General features: G+C 40.6%; 2 protein-coding genes across 2 annotated transcripts; one reads left to right on the top strand and one right to left on the bottom strand.

Annotated features, from left to right (window-relative positions):
* Positions 1-2,427: 2,427 nt before the first annotated feature.
* zgc:101566 (Transmembrane protein 263-B-like) lies at positions 2,428-9,525 on the top strand. The gene is made up of 3 exons (XM_046394949.1): positions 2,428-2,542; positions 5,143-5,272; positions 6,513-9,525. Exons 1-3 carry the CDS (start codon positions 2,537-2,539, stop codon positions 6,791-6,793), a joined length of 417 nt encoding a protein of 138 aa, XP_046250905.1. The 5' UTR covers positions 2,428-2,536; the 3' UTR covers positions 6,794-9,525.
* Positions 9,526-12,991: 3,466 nt separating this feature from the next.
* Positions 12,992-23,473, bottom strand: chst1 (carbohydrate (keratan sulfate Gal-6) sulfotransferase 1). The gene is made up of 6 exons (XM_046394981.1): positions 23,145-23,473; positions 20,569-20,954; positions 19,323-19,536; positions 18,999-19,225; positions 15,237-15,454; positions 12,992-14,356 (listed from the first exon to the last, which is right to left on the bottom strand). The coding sequence occupies exons 2-6, from the start codon at positions 20,914-20,916 to the stop codon at positions 14,023-14,025; spliced, it is 1,341 nt and encodes a 446-aa protein (XP_046250937.1). The 5' UTR covers positions 20,917-20,954; positions 23,145-23,473; the 3' UTR covers positions 12,992-14,022.
* Positions 23,474-24,418: the final 945 nt, after the last annotated feature.

Raw genomic sequence — 24,418 nt, 5'->3', positions numbered from 1 at the left:
ATAGCATTGGTCAAAGTCACAAATGACCTTGCAACAGACAAGGGACTTATCTGTCCTTGTACTGTAAGACCTTAGTGCTGCATTTGACACCACTGACCATTCCATCTTATTGCACAGATTGGAACACCTAATTGGCATTAAATTAATGGTCTCAGTTAATCAGATAATATTTATCAGATCGATCTCAGTTTCTTCATGTTAATGATGCATCTTCCATACTCACAAAAGTTAGTCACAGAGTTCCCCAAGGTTCTGTGCTCGGACCAATACTATTCACCCTTTATATGCTCCCCATCGGTGATATTATTAGGAAACACTCCATACGTTTTCATTTTTATGCAGATGACACACAATTATACTTGTCAGTGAAACCAGATGAAACAAATCAGCTAGTCAAACTTCAAGCGTGTCTTAAAGACATAAAAACCTGAATGACTTGCAATTTTCTACTTCTAAATTTGGACGAAACTGAAGTTATTGTTCTAGGCCCTTAATACCTGAGAAACAAATTGTCCAATAATATAACAACTCTAGATGGCTTAGCCTTAGCCTCAAGCTCCACTGTAAGGAATCTGGGAGTTATTTTTGATCAGGACATGCCCTTTAACTCACACATAACACACATTTCAAAGACTGCATTTTTTCACTTCCGCAATATTGCAAAAATTAGACACAGTCAGAAAGATGCAGAAATTAGTCCATGCATTTTTTACTTCCAGGATGTATTATTGTAACTTCCTTTTATCACATTGCCCTGATAGGTCTCTCTAAAGACTCTCCAGCTGATCCAGAACACTGCTGCACGATTACTCACAAGAACCAGCATGAGAGACCATATTTCTCCACCATAAATGCATCATCACTTTCTGCATTTTGGTGGTAAAGCCTGTCATAGCAGTCCTCTGCCACCTGAGGGCGCAGCATGACTAGACATATCAGAGAGCATCTTATCTAGCGTATCTATCTAACGTAAATAGGGAACTTACTAACATTTATATCCACAGACCTGATGGCTCCACGTAATGACCTCTTACTTACCTCCACTTTCAAACAGCCAGTTGCAGTAGATGCAAAACAAGGGTCATTTAATCTTCCTTGTATGTCACTTTATCAGTCCAAAGCAAATACTGGTTGTTGCTTTAGGTGGCTACAAAACTGTGAGATGTGAGAAGTAGTGCCAGTCTGCTCAGGTTGATTTCAAAGGGACGAAAGGATAAATGTATGCACTCCTGTGTGTGTGTGTGTGTGTGTGTGTGTGTAAGATAAGATAATATAAGATAATTCTTTATTAGTCCCATTACTGGGAAATTACAATATTACAGCAAACAGGAAATAGAGAGTGCAAAGCATGCAAGAATAAAGGAAGGATGTGCATTCAGAAAGAATAAATAAACAGGAAACAAGTACCTGCAGCTGTACACAGTACAGAAAAGAAAAGACTATTCACACTAGAGTCCCTCAGTTATGATTAGTGGATGGATTGATTATTGTACAGATTTGTTTCAGGAAAGACTAAGTATGTATGTGCTGATCCTAGTAGTAGTAGTAATTACCTGAGTAAGGATTATTGCACAATTATTACTACACATGTATTATTGCAGGTCTGGTGTGACCATTTGTCCCATTATTGCACATGATTTATTATCCAGTTAACACATTTAACAGCTTAAATGTCCAGTCTATCAGCTGTGCTTGTTGTGGTTCTCCTGGCACCAATCCACAAACCCCTGGATGAGTTCTCAGTACTCTCGGTCGTCTCCGTCCATGATGAGGACGGCGATCGCAGAGTCGTCTGAGAACTTCTGTAGGTGGCAGGTAGGGGTGTTGTACCTGAAATCAGAGGTATAGAGAGTGAGTGTGTGTGTTTGAGTACGCATATGCGTGGATACTATTGCTAATTCAGACAGACCTGCAGATGACCTGTAAGATCCTATGCAAGCAATACGATCTACAGTGAATTTATAATGAACCTCTATAATATGATATTTTTATCTCTTGTGGTAGTGCTACAACATTATGACCCTGTAGTGATAGTGTGTCTGTGGTACCGAACTGAGAATGTGTGCAAAGTAGATGTGGTATTTAGATACCAAGCATCATGCCATTAAGCTTACTGTGTTAGTTTTCTCTCTTATGTTGATTTCTTTGTATGATTTTATTACCATCAGAACACATGTTAGCTAAGGATCAGTCCCCTCTGTCCCTTCATTAGTCCCCTCGATAGCTACCACCTTACTGTAACGTGTTACCAACAGGAACCTTAGGCAGATTTACAGCTTATATCATACTCCTTCATTACTGAAGAAGAGTGGAAGAATAAGATTACCTGTCAACCTGTGAAAGTGCCTCCACGAGCTCAGACTCGGCTCTCCATGTGTCTCTGCTGACAGTGTGCGGCCGAACGCTGCCATTACAGCTACCAGCGCACAGTAAACAACACGACGTCATTTCCGCTTTCAGGTTGACAGCAAAACAACAGAAGGAGTGATAAAAATATATATCAAGGAATCATTTCTGATAATCTGCCTGTGACAGAATGAAGGTAAGACAGAATGGTTGTCTTATTTGAGTCTCTAATGACGGTGACTAGAGGCGCTGCTGCGTCAGTGACAGAGCTGATATTCGCTCACGTTACAGTCTGTCAGTAAAAACAATACGAGCCTTTAAAACCTCAGTAGACATTGTTTTGCATAAAGGCAGCTAACCTCATCATCAGAGGTGCTAGCAGATGCAAAATGAACACATGTTGTACAGGAAGACAGTAAGCCCACGGTTCTGCTGAGCTGAGTAACTATGAGCGCATATGACGGTAACAGCTGTGTGGGATGACGATGTGACTGTAATATCACATGAATGAATTTGTCCTCCTTTGATAATAAAATTAAAAATGATGTATTCAAAACGATGGATAACGACACACAGTTGCCCTAAGAGGTTCATTTCTTAAATATTTCCTGCTTTAGTCGACTGCATTTCAAGGCGAAATGTTGTGCTGTTACTCTGCTGACGTACATTATTTACTTTACTCGTCGCATACATACAACAATTATTAGTGTTACTGCCACTTTTAAATACAGTTAAATAAAGTTAATGACGACTCTCCTTACTTGAACAACCTTTTCTACCCTTTGGATTCTTGAAATGTGAATTATGACAGACTATTTCATTGAGATATGGTCTTTGTTTAAGGTCATTTGTTGTGTATAATATCATGAATACTATTCGAATACAGACATGGTTAGATGATACAGCCATTATTATAATGCTCAGTATTATTATTTTTATTAATCGAATTTAGTAGAAAGAAAAATACTCACTCAGAATCAAGCGTTCACTGAGGCACGCAAGAACATCTCTTATGCGGGGGAAATAAGTATATTGTCTTGGCAAGTATAATGTTGGGTGCAGTTTATTTTGCAGCATTGTAAGTAAGTAAAATCAGCAAAGAAAATAAGCCTAATTTTATTTTTAGCAAGCAAACAAATAAATAATGGTGTAAAGTTTTGAATGCACTTCCTGTTTTATTTTGTTATGTGTGTTCAGTTTCCTGTTCAGTCTGTGATTGACTGCCCCTGTTCCTTTTTACCTGTTCAACCTGGGTATATATACAGGGCTTCCTCAACCATGTGTCTTTGTCAGGCTGTTTGTGCTACCTCGTTGTGCCATACTTTCCAGCGTTCCTCCTAGTGAGTTTTGCTGTGAACAGATCTTGTTTGTGTTCGACTGCTGATTCTTTGCTTTACCCCACCTGTACCGTTGCCTGATCCTTTTGACTGTCTTTGGTTTTGAACCCTGCCTGCTGGATTTGGGTTCTGATTGGGTTCGTTGCCTAGTCCCTGCCTGTACTGTTGTCCTTTTTTTGGACTGTGTTTTTGGATTTTTGACCTGTGTCTGGCCTGTGGATTAAAGTATCTGGATTGAGGACCTTTCGTTGCCTTGGTGTGCTTGCGTCCTCTCTGCTACTAAGTCAACCATTCTATTGGGACATTACACATGGAGGCCCCCAGGTCATATATCTGCCTGCGAAACATTAAGTGAGGCATCGATAGGAGTGAGATCTCCATGCAATTAATGACCTAGTTGCATAAGTAATTATTGGAGATAAGTGGACTTACTCACCATCTTGATTGACATTAGCGGAGAATTTTTAGTGGTGTTAGCCAACACTCAGCCACATGCTGCAAAATCAACATGTTGTTTACTACACCTATGTGAGATTTGAAGTATGTCCAAAATTTTGGTATGAAACCAATAGTATGTGAATGGTACACAGTTTGTGGAGAAATAATAAAGCACTGCAGTAGTGACAAGAACGACACCATAACAAGCAATGCCAGAGTTTTTTCTTCGGTCAATGAGGCAGGCTAGATGCTACAATGGCGTAATCCCATATTTGTTCTGATCATTTTGACATATTTCTATTCTTTATTTTGATACTGTGCTGATATTACATCAGCTTCTCGATTTTAGTCCAGTATCCAGGTTGAATTAAGTGCACACAGTAAAAACAGTTTCTCCAGCTGCTCCCGGATCTTTGAACAGCTTCCTTCTTTGAAGCAATGTCGCTAACAACATTTTTGGTGACTTATTTTTTGCAACTGGAAGTGCATTTTTGTTATTACACAGAGAGGAAGTACTGAAAAAATGTACCATAGGGTACTGATACTGAATTCCAGGTTTTGATTTCAAAGTAAAAGGTACGCAACCCTAGTGGTGAGCAGTTTCTATTTGAAAGTGTAAACATGTATACAGTTGAAGAGGATTTAAAAAGGTCAAAAATGAGCAAAAGAGAGCTCTTTCAAAAAGTATGAAATCTGTCAAAAGTCAGAATAGATGCACTAATTGCACTAATTGAACATGTTGAAGACTTTATTACTAATGATATACAATAATTACACCTGGTCAGTATTATCATTTAAGGACATTCAGTAGAATTATATTGTGATAATTTATAACATTATGCATTATTGTTTTGAAGTGTTCTATTACCTAAGGTCTAAAGCTCGACAGCAGCATCTCTTTCAAGAAACGCAGTTCTACCCATATGTCTTGCTGTGGACTGCTCCTTTGGCGGGAAATACCTCTGCTTTTCTGTGCAGAACTATTTGCATTTAATATCTACAACTCAGTGCTGTCTTTCAGGTGCTCACTTCTCAGCAGGAGGTAGAGGAGGACAGTAGCTCATCTCCAGTTGACTGCAACAACCACCACAGCTGTGAGGACAGAGAACAGGAGGATGTTGCTCCTTACCTCCAAGAGGAACACCCTCATGGTGAGTAACCAAGAAGAACTAGAGATAAACTCTCCAGCCTGTATGCGTTTTACGTCGCAGGTACTCATTTTGATGGCAAAGTACACTGATACAATTTGTCATTCTAAATTAAGCAAAAAAGCAAGTTCAGTTGTGCACCTGCAGTACTCCATCCTGCCGAACAGCAAAGAGGAATAATCTGACCAATCACAGTGCCTTCTTGCACACAAATATGAAGTGTTGATAATCATGATGACAAATGCATAGCGTCATTTCAAGACACCATAGTATTAGTTTAGGAAATGGATGGAAGTCTATGTAATGTCCCCAAAAGTGATGGAAACACGACTCTGTGTGTGTGTCCTGCAAAGAATAAGGCAGTGAACACATCAATGCAAAAATAATTAGAATTCCATCCAGTAACAGAATGCAATACAATAAAATCCAACATTATTATATTATTCTGAAATGGACCCTTCTGCACCATGATTCATTTTACTTTAATTACTCAAAGGACATTTTCATGCTAGTGCTTATGTACTCTCTTTTCAATAGAGTGCTATTACTTGTAACAGTGATTCTATACTGCTATAACAACTTTTGCAGACTGACATGCAAAATGCTTGTACAGATGCGAGGTACAAGAGAGATGAAAAATGATAAAAAATCTTCCGCACTCTGTCTCTACTTTTTACATTTCTCCCTCACATCTCACTAATCTCATTCAAAAGAATCAAAATGCAATAAACGTTAAACAAGGTGGTGTTTTCTTCCTTCCTTGTGTCTATAGTTCTTACAACTGCATAAGGCTGGCTGTGACAAATTGAGACAACTAAAAACACTTAAATGGACTGTTTTTGACCTGTCGGTGAAGATCACAAACATCACGTCCTAAAGATATGTCCATACGCTGTCATGTCTGAATAAAGCCACATGGGATATGGTATAAAAGATAAAAGAGCCTGTGACGGGCCTGTTGTTTGTGACATCACATCCTGGTCTCAGTATTCAACATACACAGTTGTGATGTGGTAGCTTCAGTTTCCACATTAAGAAGCCTCCAGTGCACACATACTGAGAATGAATTTTACAGTGATGTAGGAAACATATGGTGTCCAGATAGATATTTTATATTAAAATTGTATGTCTTTGTCTCTCTTTCTCTCTGTCGCTATCCGTTTGTCTTTGTGGCTATATATGTGTGTGTGTGTCTCTCTCTCTGCCTTGTCTCTCTGTGTCTTTCTGTCACTGTCTGTCTCAGACACAGATAAGGACCACCCTCGGCAAGAAGGAGGAGTCATGTGGAGAGTGGGCGGTGGCCTGTTCAGCATGACACGAAACGCTGTTGGTGCGACCCTGGGAGGTGTTGCATGGGTAGGAACTAAAAGTTTTGAGCTCACCAAGACAGCTGTGACCAGTGTGCCGGCAGCCAGTGTAGGATTGGTCAAAGGGAGCGTTTCCATGGTTACAGGAGGCGTCGGAGCAGTGGGATCTGTGGTGGCAAGTAAAGTCACACCAAAGAAGAAGGACAAAGCAGACTGATGGACTCTGAGCTCTTGTGTGCAGTTGTCTGTGTGTGTGTGTGTGTGTGTGTGTGTGTGTGTGCGTGTAATGCAAACAAAAGCAAAATACCTCGAAAGCTTGGAATGGATTTTCATCACAGTTCCTCAGATTAAAGCATGTATTCGCTAAGCTAAAAGGATTCAAAAGCAGCTAGATGTCACTCATTGTCAATGGAAACCTGCTATACAAAGCGTCACGGCCATCAAAGGTGCAGCAAGTGTGTTACAATAAGGAGTAGAGAAATGTTTCATTTTATGTAAATGTCCCATGATGCATGGGAAGCAACATGTCACAGAAAATGAATATGTTGCTGAAAACATTTGTCCAATCAGAGACTAAGGAAGAGGCAGCAGACGGCCTATCAGTTTGCACCTGCATGTCGGAACGCATTGTTACATTTTCATTGAGCATCCAACTGCATAAGTCATAAAAAATGTTAAATTCATTACAAAATTTTAAGAAATATTTATGTTGATTTTGCGGTCACATGATATGTCCATAAATGGACTGGTTAGTGCAGTACAACTGGTTTCATTGGGAATCAGAAGGAGTGATTCAGCACTACATGCATTTCACTATGGCGTCTGAGTACTGTTCAGTTTATATAGGTTTGTTTTTATGTTCTGTTACGTGGTCCTCGAGCTGTAAGTTTAGAACACGTTTACTTTCGTTATGCACAACCGTGTCACATTCTGCACATTTCTACAACTGAGGTGGAGAGTGGAAAATATAGCAAGACCCATTGTCAAACATTACTGTGAGAATTTGTACAAAATCATTTTATGTTGTTTAAGGGTACACTGGCATTTTCAATATTTCTTTTCCTTAGTGTTGGTTTGTTTGTTTAAAAAAGCTTTTTGTTTAATTTGATGATTCCTTTCTTATGCTCCCTCCCCTCCCCCCCAGCAGAGTTGCCACTATCTTGGAATTACTGAAGTGAATTTGGCATGATCATATACAAAATCAATACATATACAGTAAGTGTCACACACACTCCCAGTGCTTGCGGTTGTTCTCAAGCTTTCGGCTAATGTACAGTAAGATATTCTGGCTATTTGGAGCAAATAAACACAAATTTAGCAAAGTCAAACTCGTGGGAGCAGCACTTGTCCAAGATATCCAAGATAATGCTTTGTTTTTTGTGAACACAAGCACAGATTGAAATCAGACAGATAGTAGATTTATTGAGTCCTGTGAGTTGTCAATACTTATTTAAAACTCAATATTTATTTAAAATTTCTCCCATTTGTCCTGAACATTGAAATTTTCCAGACCATGTGGCCCAGCACCATTTTTTTTTTGCCCCTGTTAATGACCTGCTTTATGTCATTTTAACCGTTCTGGTGTAATTTTGAGTTGAGCTAAGGATGCTTTAAAACACTGGGAAATACTGTGAGCAATAACGTGAGGAGGGGCCCTGATGTCGAGGGGAATACATAGACGAGAATAGATGAGATAGCTGTTTTCTGCCAGACACTTTCCTCCTCAGAATACGTTGTTTTTTCTGTATCCTCAGAGGAAATTATCAGTGTATCACCACTAACATGGAACTTGGAACTGATTGTGACAAGTCAACTCCAGAGATGCTTTAAGCGCTCTGTGTTCGGCTGTTTACAAGCTAGCTGGCTAAGTTAAATTGCTCCTTAGCTATCCTTAGTCCTTAGCCCTGTTCCCGTGAGTCAGATATTTCCCACTGCCGAGGAGCTCTTTCTTTTCAGTCTCGTGTACTTATTTTTCTGTTGTGTTCAGCACAAAGTTTTTCAGACTGAAAATAGCACTTCACTTTAACAACTAGAGTAATGGTACTACTTTGAAACAGAATGTTGCAACAGGAAAGCATAGCAACATTTCCTGGTAATGTTGGACATGGCTATGTCATGGAACAAGAGGCAAATATTTAGTTATTGGTGTGGTTAACCTCACAATGTAGCTGTTCATAAAGCACTTTATTATAATTCCTAAACCATTTTTGTTTTTTTTAGCAATTTCCTTCAAATGCAGTCGGACTGCGATTCAGAGAAGTGACACCAGGCTAGAGCATCTCAACTTTAAATTTGGAGTTTGTGGTTGTAAAATTAGGCAAGGACCATAGGACATAGTCTGCTACTCACTTGTCTCTGCCCGTTTTTTAAATGAATTCAAACAATCAAATGTCATTTCAGTTCGTATTGTTACTGCAGTATGTGTAAGATACTGAAATCAAAGTAACCCTCGCAAGAAAGCTACTGATTTTGGTTGGTGTGACACCTATGGATCAGCAGTATTAATATGTGAGTTATAAATGTATGGGTCATGATGACATAAACATTGTATAAAAAAATAATCCATAGCATGTACAGCTGTTATATTTGCTTGTGAATGCATAAACTTAGCAGTAATTCCTGGTGACCAGTGCAGAGACACAAGAAACTGAGTTCTGTTGTCACAATGAAACAACTGAATCTTTGAGAAGTTTGAGAACTGACTGAGTAATATATACAAGTGAAAACACTGGGATGGTTTGAACATACGTTAAATGTTGCAGTTCTTAAGTTGTGCGATCAAATGAGGGTCTAAAGGGAGTTACAGATGATAGTTTGTTCATACAGAGAAGCGTTAAGTGGAGGGAAACTATCATATGTAAATGTTAACATCATTAAAAGAAAATGTGATAGATCACTTTAAATAAATGACAGTCCACATCCTGTTTGGGACTTGTACAAGCAAATGCATATTAATGAAAGCAATCATTTTTGCGACCATTTTTTTTGTTTGTATGTATGTACATACAAGTGACACACACACAATAAATGTCTCTTTCAAATTTAAAGCCATAACCATTCCATTGAGTGACAGCACAGTGACAATAAACCCCACTGCTTAGCTGTCCTCGAGCCGCTGTGAAGCACTGCAAGCAACGGTTAGCTCATTCCTGTGCTAAAATGCACATGAGTTTTTGTTCGGGAATAGCAGATAGGGCTTCAGTTTCAGAGTCACAGCCCAATAGAGATTATTTGCAATATGTACATTATTTTCAGCAGCCACTATGTCCGCTGATAATGTTTTTTCATACATATGACATACATTATTAAATTACATTACACACTGTCTTCCACTTCCAGCCTGTAGCCTAAATTCTAGCCTATTTCAAAACATGTGTTCCTATTCTTTTAAATTTTGGTAGAATACCATTTCATAAACAGTACAATCACAGAAGTAAATCACAGTTTGCAATGTATTTGTGAAATGTATCCAAATGGGAAAGAGAAAGTGAACAGAATGACATGAGCTGATTGATCGGGTGATGAATGATTGGTTGGACCGTTTGCTACTGTACCTTACGGTTTTTGTAATGTCAATCATGACACATTCAGTGACACTTGTTAACAATTTAGAAAATTGTCTGTATGGGTGGGCTGCCCAGATGGGATCAGAGATTTTTGATTTCCCCAATTATGTTTAGTTTGCCCACTTCAAAATGGCTAGTATTAGAATGTCAGTATAAGAACTTGATTTTTTAAAATATTTTTCTGTGGAATTTGTAATGTTTCATTTTATTTCTCCATAATAATATGCTGTATTTTCATATTTATACTATGTGGTAAAGTTTTGGGAAAATTGCCTAAACTAGATAGGTAATCTGAACATTTAAAACTGAAATGTCTGTATGAAAGCAAACAATTCTATGTGTATGGACAAAACAGTTTCAACTGTAAATGAACATTGAATATTTACTTGCATTTAAATTAATGCTTTTTCTTTGATAATCTCCTTTTTTCCCTATAATTACAGTCAGAATGAGATGCTGGGCAGAAACTACACTTCAGCGGGAACCTGCTGTTTGTCTGATGGGTGTTTGTTAAGAGCCACGACAGCCTGATGAGGTCACACTCGTCACAGCTGTCGTCTGGGCTACCACTGCCCCCTGTTGGTAAAAAAATTGAAACAATAATAATAAGAAGAATAAATATAAAAATAATGAGAATAATTTTAAACAAAAGGGTTATGAAGAAAGATGTAAAAGACCTGCAAAATATGAGCAGGTGACTAACTTGTCCCGTATGGTGTGACAGTCAAACACCAAACTCTGTTTGCATTTCAATTTTGTAACTGAACTGCTGAGGTGAACCTACATTTTTGTACAGAAGAAAATAAAATCGATCTACATTTGCTGCCTCAGAATGTGTTTCTCACACACAACAGCCAGGGGGTCATTCACAGGGCCGACACACAAAGACAGACAATCACACACACTCACACACTCACACCTAGGGACAATGTAGAGTAGCCAGTTAACCTAATGTGCATGTGTTTAGGATGCACAACTCAAACATTCAAACTGAACACAGTCGTTGGGAAACTCTCACAATGTGGAATAACATTCTTGTGCAATTTTACGCTGTGAAATAACACTGTAGCACGTTTTTATTTATCATTCTAGTTATTTCTATTGATTTTGTGTTTAGGTTGTGTGAAAGGTATTGCTTTAAATTTAATACATCACATTCACAGGTAGTACAATCTCATTTCACTGTATTTTATACAGTACGGTGACAATAAAGGCGTCTATTCAGTTCTTTTCATGTCCGAGAAACTTGTTTTTAAAACAAGAATAATATAATAACACTTGGTAAGACATTTTTTTGTTTGTTTGTTTGAGCTTTTTTCTTTGGCTATCCATTTTAATATGAAAACTGCATCATTTTTTAATGGAAAAAAACAACAAAAACAAAATTCTGATTCATACATACTGAGTGGCACCTGATTCTTAGGTGAGTTCGGTCAGGTGGGTTGGTGGGAGGAAGGAACAGCTGCTGATCTGGCAAAGGAAATGAGGCAGAGGAGTTGGAAATATTCTGTCACACCAGTCAATGACAGGTCGGTAACCAGTCACCTCACAGGTCAGTCAGGCTCCTGTGTGTATCCAGATGCACACACCTGGAAGTGGAGTGGGTTTTGTACAACAGGTTCATAGATGACCACCAGCTACAGACTGCATGCACAGGAAAACACAGAATAAAGAGTACACAGGAAAAAGTCACTCAACATCACCATCTTCACACATGTTTTGGTGAGCAGTTTAACATCAGTAAGAGCTCTGCCACTCAGCACCCTCTGAGTTCAACACCTGTCAGTGAACTGAATATGTAAGCTGACAGTATACTTCTGACCTCGCCAGCTGAAATTATGTTGTAGTCATATTTGCATTGTAGTTCAGCAGATCTTTTGTATATATTGTAACAATACATTTCCATGTTAATTGGATGTTAATCAGTTTTAAAAGAAGTTTTTTTCCATTAAAACTTATACACTTACACTATATAGACAAAAGTATGGGGATAGGGCTGTTTTTCAGCAGTTGGGCTATACTTAATCTTAATGCCACAGCATACCAAGACATTCTGGACAGAGCAGAGGTGGAGGCTGTGATAGATGCAAAGCTGTCAATGTATTTCGAATGCAATGTCATTAAAGGCCCTGCTGGTGTAATGGTCAGGTGTCCCAGTACTTTTGTCTATATGTTGTATTTCATCCATCCATCCATCCATCCATTTTCTATACCGCTTATCCGTCAGGGTCGTGGGGGAGCTGGAGCCTATCCCAGCTGACTACGGGCGAGAGGCGGGGTACACCCTGGACTGGTCGCCAGTCAATCACAGGGCCAACACTCAAGGAAATTCAATCGAATGCAACTGGACTTAGTTATTTGTCTTTGAAGACGTTTCACCTCTCATCCAAGAGGCTTCATCAGTTCATGCTCACTTGACTGGGACTAGTCTAGTCCCAGCCTAGTCAAGCGAGCATGAACTGATGAAGCCTCTTGGATGAGAGGTGAAACGTCTTCAAAGACAAATAACTAAGTCCAGTTGCATTCGATTGAATTTCCTTGAGATAACCATGACCTGGATGAATGAGAATATTCACAGGCTTACAGGGCCAACACACAAAGACAGACAACCACACACTTACACACACCTAGGGGCAATGTAGAGTAGCCAATTAACCTAATGTGCATGTTTTTGGTATTGTGGGAGGAAGCCGGAGTACCCGGAGAAAACCCATGCAGGCACAGGGAGAACATGCAAACTCCACACAGAAGGGCCCAGACTGGGATTCGAACCCGGAACCCTCTTGCTATAAACTGTTTTTGTAGTTTGTTTATGTTTCTTTTAACAAGAAAAAGATCCAGTCATTGCCTAAAGAGAAGATGTTTTATTTTTATTTGATAGAATTTTATGTCGTGCTTTGAATGAAACAAGGCGTTAGTATCAAAAAGAGTTGATTTAAATGCTGTGTAAGAATGTGAACAAAGACATGAAAGATGAGGGTTAGGCTGATCTGTGATCAGGGAAACCCAAACAGGTTTAATTCTACAAAGAAAAATCCACAGCTGCACAACAAATCATAACATCTTTCATCAATTCATGGCCAATTCAACAATGAGATAACCAATCAGTAACCACGCAGGGGAATAAATCTTGGTCTGTGGTGACAGTAGGCGCCAGTTGTGTCAGTTCACTGAGTCTGCAGCTGCAGAGAAAAACAAAAAACAACAAACAAGAGAAAGTGCAAGTGTTAATCAGTTTGATTTTCTTTAGCAACCCGGAAGTTTCCTGATGTAACAAGACAGAATTATGTGTAGTTACAAAAACAAAAGTTGCATTTTGTTAACACAATAATTTGTCACGGAGTAATAACATAAAATATGCCATTATTACACACACACACACACACACTATGTTTGTGTAATTTTTAAATTTCCTCCTTAATACAGGTATCTGTAATAAGTTTTTTTCCATTATTATGATGTGAAAGTGAGAAAACACTTTGTTGTGGTGGCAGCCATACACTATCAAATGTCAAAAAGTCCATGAAGCTGTAACAAATTATGTAGGTAGAACATAAATGTACATACTGTAGCTGCAAATTATGAAGTCTTAGTTGAATTTACTGTAATGTGGCTTAAATGTGTCAAATGGTATTTCAGGGAAAAGCTGGAGGAGAGATAGACAGATAGACAGAGACAGATAGATAGATAGATAGATAGATAGATAGATAGATAGATAGGCAGATAGATAGATAGATAGATAGATAGATAGATAGATAGATAGATAGATAGATAGATAAACAAGTGGATGGACACAGTCTTTTTCCACCACAGACAGACATATCCACATCAGTTGGTCAGACAGCTTTCACTATTATAACCTCTGCATCAAAAACTACTTCTAAAATGGCAGGAACGTCCTGTCCTCCACCAAAGAGTGCGAGAGGTTTCTCAGTTCTCTGGGGTGAAAAACTGTCTTATATCCAAGGAGGTCAAGAAGAGGTTGGCAGGCAGTCTGAGTGTAGACCACCATGTCAAAGGACAGCTTCACTCTCCAGTTCTCCGCATTAGCAGCAGAGTCCCGAACTGTGGTGAACTTCTGCCGGGATGACAGATCACTGCTGCCCCGGGTGTTGGAGATGATCCAATCTTCCACGCTGTGGTCCATAAACAGACCTAGGAAGTTGTAGAGCTCCCTGGTTTTCTTGAGAGGAAACCTGGCCAAGTCTTCATATCTGATCACGAACAAGGAAGGGAGAGAGGATGTTTTAGAACAAAACTCATCCATACATGAATGAGTCATACGACTGTCTTCTGAGGTGTAGGCTACTAAAACTGGATGGTGGGGGTAGTAAACAGAACAACGTTTGTAGTTAAAAAAAAAAAGAAAAATGAAAAACAAAGCAGTCAAGCCTAGTTTAGCTTAAAATTCCCAGCGAGATATAAGAGATTTTAGAACACTGTAGGCAAAAACTGGCAGTGATGTAAACTGGCTGATGTGCTGCCTGCTAGTCACCTTGTCAAGTCGCAAGTGGCCGGTTTTACAACTAAAGGAACGTCATCTGTTTCGACAGCCAAACGGCCAAAGGCACTTGTGTTTTACCTTACTTAAATCAAAGGTCTAAGGACAGAGAATGCTGTACACTGTACAGCCTGTAAAACCCACTGAGGCATTGTGATCTGTAAAACGTGATTTGAAATACAAATGAATAAAACTGATGTGACCTGCCTTCTACAACCAAGCTACTTAACAGAGGACAGTAATTATCCTCAAGACTGCAGGAAGTTGCTTGTCTGTTTTGTACGTGGGACGTATACATGTCCATCCCGGGAGCTGGATCCCTCCTCTGCAGTTCTTCCAGACTTTTCTTCTATTTTGTTTCTGTTTAAGAGTTTTTCCTCGGGGTTTGTGTACACTGTACAGACTGTAAAGCTAACTGGGGCATTGTGATTTGTGACTTTGGGCTATATAAAGGAACTGGACTTGACTTGACATTGTCACAGTGTCTGCAGCAGAAACTAACCTTGTTCTAAACTTGTTCACTGGTTGAAACTGAAACTGAGCACCAAGGCCTACACTGTGAGCACAGATATTACCACCCCTGTCTTTCTCACCTGAGCAGGATGTACCGACCCCTGAGCCAGGCAGGTCTAGCCAAGGCCATGGACACAGATCTGAGGAAGTCCTCACATACTGTGTTGATCTGCCCCAGGTCCAGGTTGTGGGGTCGACGCCCCGTTGCTCTCCACAGACGCCACAGACGGTAAGTGTCTCGAAATGTCTCAATACGAGACGCAAGGATGCCCCGTGGATCCCGAACAAGCTGGACCACCTGATGATGATGAATGTCGAAGAAACTGTGGTTATAATGTTGCAACAGTACAGATGATGCTGAACACCAGCCTGATTAAAGGTTTTTCAGTGAGCTCCCACTAATAATAGTACTCTACTAGTAGTGTTGCAGTGGTAACAGTGATACCCACAGTAGTACTACACCGATGTTTTAGGATGTTCCTATGTGAATAAGAAGAGCAAAATTTAAGGCTGATTCCAGTTTATTACTAACTGGGGCTTTGAGAAAACAATCTCCCTTTACAGTACATTTGGTAGCTGTTCTGAAGCTTTTCAGCATTCACCCAGTTGTCATGAAACTGTAGATGATAAAATTATCTGTATCGGTTAGCCAATAGCGAGTGCATACTCACCTGCCACAAAACCCAGTTCAGAGTCAGCAAGATTAATAAATTATTTGAAACAAGCAAATCCACTTGTTTTTAATATGAAAGTAGAATATTTTTTTACGGTATTTGGTATCTCCTGTAATGGCTGTTGTCCCAGAATACAATACGTACTGTTTAAACGTCAGCTTCTTCTTGATTCTACCTTCATTCTAATTCATATGAACAGATGCGTAAAGGGCACGGAAGACAACAACTTAAATCCATTAAAACAACAAGATGCATAACTCATTAGCTGAGTTGGCAATTAATTGCACACACAAGCAGTTTACTGTTGTTGAAGCGCAAACTTTTAGCCACACTAATCTTCTCTTTTAAGAAATGAAGTATTCAACGAATACAGCTACACTGCACAGGTCCAGTCCAAGCATATGGTGAAAGCGCAAAAGGAGCAGTCAAGAGCAAGATGGAAAGGTAGTTTTAACTGCAGGATGTTGTCTTATTTCATATGCACTATTGCATATTTGCATCGCGGTAACTATCACAGAACATATGACAACAAATGGACAGGACAGTATTTTTCTTATCATGTTAATGAGATACAAGAATAAATGTTCATTCAACTTTAACACTGAAGTGAAAATAAATTTCTCAAGACCCCTTTGCCTTGGAGAGACAGGTTAGACAGGTTAAGAAAGTGCCTGTTGGGTTTGGTGTGTTTGCTTCTCTGATTTAATTTGTACTTGGGTAAATGTCTTCTATAGCTGTAGTCAAAACTTAGTGCGCCAAGCCAGACGACAACATTGCTGCTGTGTAAGCATCCATAATGATTAGTGCCTGTTGCCTCTTGTAGTCGTCTGCTGCCACTGTATCGTTGTCCTGGCTGGCATTACTCCTCTTCTCCCATTTGTGATAAGTTATCTATGCTTTTAATATTTGTTCTTGAATATTCCTTAGAACAAATATTAAAAGCATATTATTCTTGTTATCTTAAAAGCATATGAATTGATAACATTTTAGAACAGATTTTGTTTTTATGTAAGTGTATATGCACTTAATGAGGTATTTAACTGTAATATAATATTGATGTGATACGCACGTGGATATGGTACGATCACATCAAGGCCTTGTATGACACATATGTACAAGTGTGTTCCCACCTTTACTTGAGGGAGACTTGTTTGTGATCAAAACATTGCCTTATTTGGACACTGACTAACAGGCAGGAAATGGGCTGGGGGTGGGGTGTGTGTGACATAAAACAGAGGTTACTGCCTGAAACTGAACAGTAGTTCATGCTGTGCAACCATTCATTTACTAAGATGCTCTTTGTGAATGATAAATAAGAATTACACAATTACATGCTCTCACTCTCTCTCACTCTCTCTCTCTCTATATATAGAGAGAAATATATATATATATATATCTATATATATAGATATATATATACTATTATACTTCTTTCTGAAGTCAGCTTGGAGGATGCATTGCACATGCTTACATATATTCCACAGCTTGTTGTAGCGTAGAAGACAAAAACTTGAAGGTACCCAGACATCTGCACAAAGACTACACTTACACCCTCCGATAACAAAATGTACGCGTCACATGGACACTTGCAGACCATTGCCCAGCCACAGGCATGGAAAGTTTCATTTTTCGCTTCAGACAGCAGTGTGTCTCTCTCTTCAATCTCCCATCATCCCTCTCCAGTGAGTCTCCCACTTCTGCCAACCACCTGACCCTGAACATCCATGTTCCTGGTCCAAACTGTTATTCCTGCGGTCCTAACCTACATTATGTCTCAAACTCAAAATATCAATAAATACTAGACACTATTCCATTCTTGGTTGCCTGGTCATTTGTTACCCTTCTACTTGCTTGAGAAGCTATCTGCAGTTTTCAACCCACTGTTTCGACCTGCTACCAGGCTGTGCTGATACAGTGCTGTGCTTTTTTTTCCTTAATTTCCCTAAACGTGCTGATGCATATCCCTATTTTTTTTTGCTTATCTAAAATACCTTTGTAAAGAATGTAAAGACAGCCAATGTGCTGTCTGTGCTTTAAACACAGCACATGTACTGGAGGCTCTGCCAGCCAAGCCAATGCAGTCACACTCATTACATCAGAGTGAGTTTAACAAAGGCTACTGGCACAATACGACAACTGTTCTGTGAGCCAGTGTTGGGTATTTTAAGTGTCCATGTGTCTGTACATGTGTTTGGAGTATTCCTAATCGACTACAGCCGCTGTTACTACATGTTCAATCAATACCAATTTAGAACTGCATCGACTGGTCATCCAACCTTCCATCACCCTGTCTATCATGTACTCAGCTGGTAAAGATCAGCTGAATCCAGCTTCCTGACTTTGTAGTGCCGTACTCTCCAGTCAATGCAATAACCAAGCACAGAAAAAAAAAACCTTGTAGGTATCATTATTGAATGTGTCTGCTGTCTCAAACATTAAACAAGTTTGAAATCATTGGTGGAAGTGTAGCTATGGGGACACTGAGATTCAGAGAAGGCAGAAAAGTGATATCAATGCATGTGCACTACATAGACCAAAGTAGGGATTTAACAACATCACATTATTAGACAGCTTTGCAGCTATAACAGCCTCCACTCTTCTGTGAAGGCTTTCCACAACATGTTGGAGTGTTTCTGTGGGAATTTCTGCCCATTCATGCAGCAGAGCATTTGTGAGGTCAAACACTGATGTTGGACCAAAAGGCCTGAATCACAATCTCTGGTCCAGTTCATCCCAAAGGTGTTGGATGGGGTTGAGGTCAGGGCTCAGTCAAGTTCTTCCACACCAAACTCATCCAGCCATGTCTTTATGGACTTTGCTTTGTGCACTGGGGCACAGTCATGCTGGAATAGAAAAGGGCCTTCCTCAAACTGGTGCCACAGAGTTGGAAGCATAGCATCCAAAATGTCTTGGTATGCTGAGGCATTAAGATTTGCCTTAACTGGAAGTAAGAGGTCTAGCACAACCCCTGAAAAACAGCTCCATAAGCATTTGTGTCTGAATACTTTTGTCTATATAGTGCACATGTTCAAAACACCAAATCTCAACATTTCTCATTTTGTCACTTTTCAAAAATTAAACGTAGGTGACGCTGATGAAGTGTTGCTTGTAATATACTAATATACTACTAACACAGCAACATAAACACAGGTGTAATAATATCTCTACCTTCAGGTTGAGTTTTGGGTCCTCCATCAGTGCTCTGAGGTCACTGATTTGGGGAATCCGGACAGTCTTGATAGCTGCATAGCGCTTTGCTCTACACGCATCAGCAGCCAGCGACATATTGAGTGGCCCACACCTCCTCACACACTCCCCCTCATCACCCAGCACCAGGCTCTGCCCTTCTTGGCTCAAAGGAGCCTCACAAACAGGGGGAGAGCACAGAGACCTGCCTAAAGACAGTTGCATGAATAAAACATTACTGTAGTATCAATATGATGATGTGAATGAAAGCAGGACAAGTGGACACAGTGCTGACGTGACCCTTACTGGCTCCTCTTCTGAACAGCTTGTCAGTGAAGTGGTTGGCAGGACGGGGTCGAATGTAACTCTCCAGACTGTTTAGGTGACAGTGGTACAGAGACCTCAGCAGCTCTCTGGCCGCTCCCAGCATCATCCTCCTCTCAGCCAGGTTTCGACTGTGCGCCAGCCGAGGCAGCAGCGCCAGCTGGACATGGTACAGAGGCTCAAACAGGTAGAAGACCTGGTATACATAAAAAGATCAAAAACAATATGGGACAGAATGCACAAATGAATGTCTAGGTGCAGTCACAAAAAGCTTAGTGCCTCTTCGGCCAAAATAACTGTCATTTCAGTGGGTGTTATCACACCTCGATGGTTCCTGAGCAGGCTTATTAGGCAGTACAATCCCTGCTCTGTGTATTTGCTAGGGATGCTCTAACCTACAAAGCCCCTTAAACACGGAGCATGCACTCTGCAATTTTGATTCTGCAAAATCAAACTGAATATTAATGCAGAATTTGAAAGAGGGAGGGTGCTCAGGATTTGAAAAACACTAATACCGATGCAGCTCTGGCATATCTGTTGATAACCAATCTGCGATGTAGCTAACATGATCAAGATAGCAGCCTAATCTTTGCTAAAAGACAAATACTGTGCAAAATTCTACCAGCTGAGATAAGCTGATATAGGTTATAAGTTAGGGCAAGGATATACACAATTACCAAAATCTCTTTCTTGTGTTGAGTCTGGCCATGTAGTAATGAGAATCCAAGAGTCTGTCATCCTGCTTTTCTTGTTTTTTTTCATTTACACAGCAGCACGCTTATGGCAAATGGTGTAGAGGCTGGGAAATGGCTCACTAGGTCTGCTGCTATTTAGCTATTCATTCTATGTTTTTCAAATGCTGCCAAAGTTAATTCACAGCTTGTTTAGATTATAGAGATGAAATTTATTTTAGGATTTATTTACTGTCTTTAAAAGAGAAAAAAAGAAAAGAAAAGATCAAGTCCAGTGAATTTTATTTGCCAGAAGGGGAATTCCAAAGATAATTTGTTCATATGTATCCATATTTATTCAGTTCAATTCAGTTTATTTATATAGCGCCAAATCACAACAACAGTTGTCTAGACCAAACTGTTTAATTTGATTTTAAATAGACCCAATAAAACCCAATAAAACCCCCATGAACAAGCACTTGACTACAGTGGAAGAAGAAGAAGAAGAAGAAGTTCCCTTTAGGAGGCAGAAACCTCGGAGCAAATGACATTCTAACCTCTGGATGCTGGTTGAACAGCTGACCCACAAAGGACGATCCGCTCCGTGTGGTGGCCAGAATGAGGATGTGGGTTCTCTCATTAGCATTGTAAGAGGGAAGGGAGATGGAGGGGGAGGACAGGGTGTGGGAGAGGATCTCTTCACAGCCTTGGTCTGAGTCCTCAAGTGTCTCCTGGCCCAGTCGTGTTAGATCTTTGAGGCTGCAGTTGACATTGTGGCTCGTGGGTGCCAGGCCCACAGAGGACAGCAGGCGTAAAGGTTTGGTGGAAAAGGTGCGGATAGCTGTGTACTGGATGGCTATGGAGGCTAATGCTAGCAGCACCATGGACTTCCAAGAACACTGCATGGTGGCTGGACAGATGCATCAGGAAGTCGCAGAACTGCCTGCCAAACAAAGGAAAGCAAGATTTTAGGGGGGTAAAGGGGTGATATTATGGTTGTCATCTTTTGTTTTAAATGACAGCTTCAGTTCACTCTTATTTTTCTCATTAGCGTTTCCAGTAGCAAAAATCAACTGTTTTCAGCGAGATAGCTAGCCAGTAACTGATATTCCAACCAATGTAACTAAGTACAATTCACTTAAGTACTGTACTGCACTACAGTTTTGAGGTACTTGTTCTTCATTTGAGTATTTCAATTTTGTGCTGCTTTAAATGTCCAGTCCATTACTTTTGCAGGTAAATCCTGTACTTTCTGCTCCACAATATTTCTCATTATGCAGTGTTGATGGGCTGGGATGGTGTAACCAATTAGATATTGGATATATTGCATTAAGTGAGGCCATATAGTGCTACAGATCACCAACAGTAAAATAAAGATGGACGACATGAGCGCTCCCCAAAAGGGAAGTCAAAACATCTGGATTGCAGCCTGATAACGGGCTTCAGTACAGGTCACAAACCCCTCCCCCTCCATGTTGGCAAAGTACACGTCAAACAATATGGTTTCTGTCATTTTAGGTAGTTTCTATTAAGTTGGTGTATATTCAAGCGTTCATTTTTAAACAAGTTTGGCTTTAATTAGTTATTTGATAAAATAAACATCACGACTGATATATGAGCCATGCTTGCAAGTGAGATGGGCGGATGGATGGGCAGGAACTCAGTAACACGGCTCCAACGCCAGATCACTGCTGCACAGACTATGGCTCCAAGTGACAGCAGCACTCATGTCTTCTGTATTTTCATTTCACTTTTGTACAGTGGGAGGAAGTGGAGATGTGTCGGCCATCGCCGTATTTATATCTCAGTGTGAACTACTCCTTCAACCATGAAGCGCTTTTTTTGTGACTGCAGCAACAAGCTGACACTATTCTCATACACGAGGAGAGATTCGCTTCCTACGGCAAACCTGCTAGACTATGAGACATGACACAGGTTACCCACAAATCCACTTTCCCTAAAGAAAGGAGTGGGAGCTTAGGTTGTGGTCGTGCAAACGTGTTAATAAAAGCACTAACTATAGTAATTAATATGATTATTAAGTGTTTGTTTACCTGGCCAGAGAGGGGCAGTGTTGTACTCAGACCCTTTAAATAAAGTCACTAATGCCACTATCTAAAAATACAAGTAAAAGTGACCTGAGAGTCACTGACACTTGAGGATCTTGTGGACTGTTACTAATGATCACTTTCCTCTGCTGATTATCTACTCCATTGATTGATAACTTATTTGGATGTACAAATTGTGAAAATAGTCACATATGCCGTCACAGTTACCAATAATGTGAAAGTGAGAGTTCACAATCCTTGTTGTGCCAAACCGATGGTAGCCTACAAACGTCAAGATTATTAAAAAATACCTTCAAGTTAACCTATTGAAATAATTAACAGGTAAAGCAGCACACCGTGAAATCTGTGAAGAAGGAAATGGTTATCATAACTGATTGAAATGATAATTATCAAAACTTTTGCCGGTTTGAGTCATATGAGGATGTGACCCGCTTTGACCACGCCCCTCTAAGAACCGGATCAGCAGACTGGGACCCAAATCCGCACATCAATAGGTTTATTACCTGTGTATAGAAAGCACTTTCAGAACCGCCGCGCTCCAACACCAAATTAATATTAATCTGCCAATGAAAACAGTACAACAAGTCACACAGCATACTGACTTTATATTATCAGTTTTCGTCCGTGCCTCAAATCACTCCCACGTCAGCTATTCGTATGAACCGGATGAACTGCTCTGAAGTTAGGAAACTGGTTTTTGGGACACTTTAGAATGAAATTTTCGTGTCATTACTAACAGGTGTAGTGTTGGATGACAGCTACGTCACTGGGCCTATGACATAAATCAACTGTCTGTCTGTCTGTCTGTCTAACTGGAATCACCCTGTGACGACACAACACGTTAGGACAACGATGCTCGGCTCTGTCGTCAGTCTAGAGAAAAGGAGAAATTCTTGCTAGCCGTGCTGTTATCTTTCGTCAGAGCGCCGCTGGATATCAGCTAACACTGACATAAAATGACGGGAGGTTGTTGCCGTCATACCCACCGCATCCCCGGGCCCGCTTCATCCCTGAACACCGGAGACACCGACACCCCCCCAGGCTCTGGTGGTGCGTTTAGTTACCTCTCATCCGTGTTTGTGCCGTCAGCGTGAGGCGGCGGGCTGCCTGTGGCGGAGAGATGCAGCTGCTGTGCGGCTCCACCGCTGGGGCGAACACCCACCTGCGTCCGTCTGTGATCCACACAGGGAGGATGAGGACATGACGCTGAGGACAGGAGACAACCCAAATGGACACAAGACCGAAACGAATGTTTCAGAAAGCGTGGCGACCGTCAGACACATCCATATCAACAGGCTGCTGGCTGCTTCGTGACATATGTGAGCCGTCTTTACTGGCGCTCTGTATCTATACTATCCCTACTGCGCTCTCTCTCTCTCTCTCGCCCTCTCTCTCGCTCTCTCTCTCTCGCTCTCTCTCACTCTCCCTCTCTCTCTCTCTCTCTCTCTCCCTCTCTCTCTCTCCCTCTCTCTCCCCTCTCTCTCTCGCTCTCTCCCCTCTCTCTCTCTCTCTCTCTCTCTCTCTCTCCCTCTCTCTCTCTCTGCCTCTCTCTCACCCCCCCCCCCTGTGTCCGCCCACAATTTCTGTGCGTACATTTTGAGTTATCAGATTCTCAGTGTTTCGCTGAGCTGAATCTAAAATGTGTCTTTATGAAGGGGTATTTTTTCAGTTAGTCTCTGAGTAGCTCCCCCCCTGTTCCCTGGACAGATTTCATAAAACATAAGGGAAATTGCTACATGAAAAACCTTTGAAATAGTCCATGTGTTGTCAAAACAAAGACATTCATGTTTTCAAACACAGCTGACTCAATCATGAAGGCAACAGGCCGTAACCCTCTGAACGGTTTCGTAAACCTTACCCTCTGACTCGCTCTGGGTCGCTGCCTCTGCACCTTCCTTTGCACCTGGAAAGGAACATTTAAAAAAAACAAAGCTGAGTTTCAAGTGGGGGGTGCTGCTTGGCTGCACCTTGTGTGAGTGATCTTCCCTGATGCCTGATGTGTTATTGCAGACAAGAAGCACTGGAAGTGATCGGGGCTGTCACTACTAACCATTGTTTTCACTTAAACTGCAGTTTATTTCCACGATACAGCACTTCCCTCCTGTGTCACCGTCACAGTTGTAACACTTCCCACTTCTCAAATTTGTCTGATACAACATAGAAGCATCAACGCATTGCAGTAGTTTGTCTTTCCCGTCTTGTTCCTCTGATACTGAAGCTCGGGCCCAGATATGTGAATATGAACAACATGCAAACTGATTTACACTTGTCTGTGTTAATGAAGTCTGTCATTACTTTGACCAACAAATGGAGGCCCATCCACAGACTGCAAATCTAG

This window comes from Scatophagus argus, chromosome 7, assembly GCF_020382885.2.
Source record: "Scatophagus argus isolate fScaArg1 chromosome 7, fScaArg1.pri, whole genome shotgun sequence".
Classification (NCBI taxonomy): domain Eukaryota; kingdom Metazoa; phylum Chordata; class Actinopteri; family Scatophagidae; genus Scatophagus; species Scatophagus argus.
This window is presented reverse-complemented; position numbering and strand designations above follow the sequence as displayed.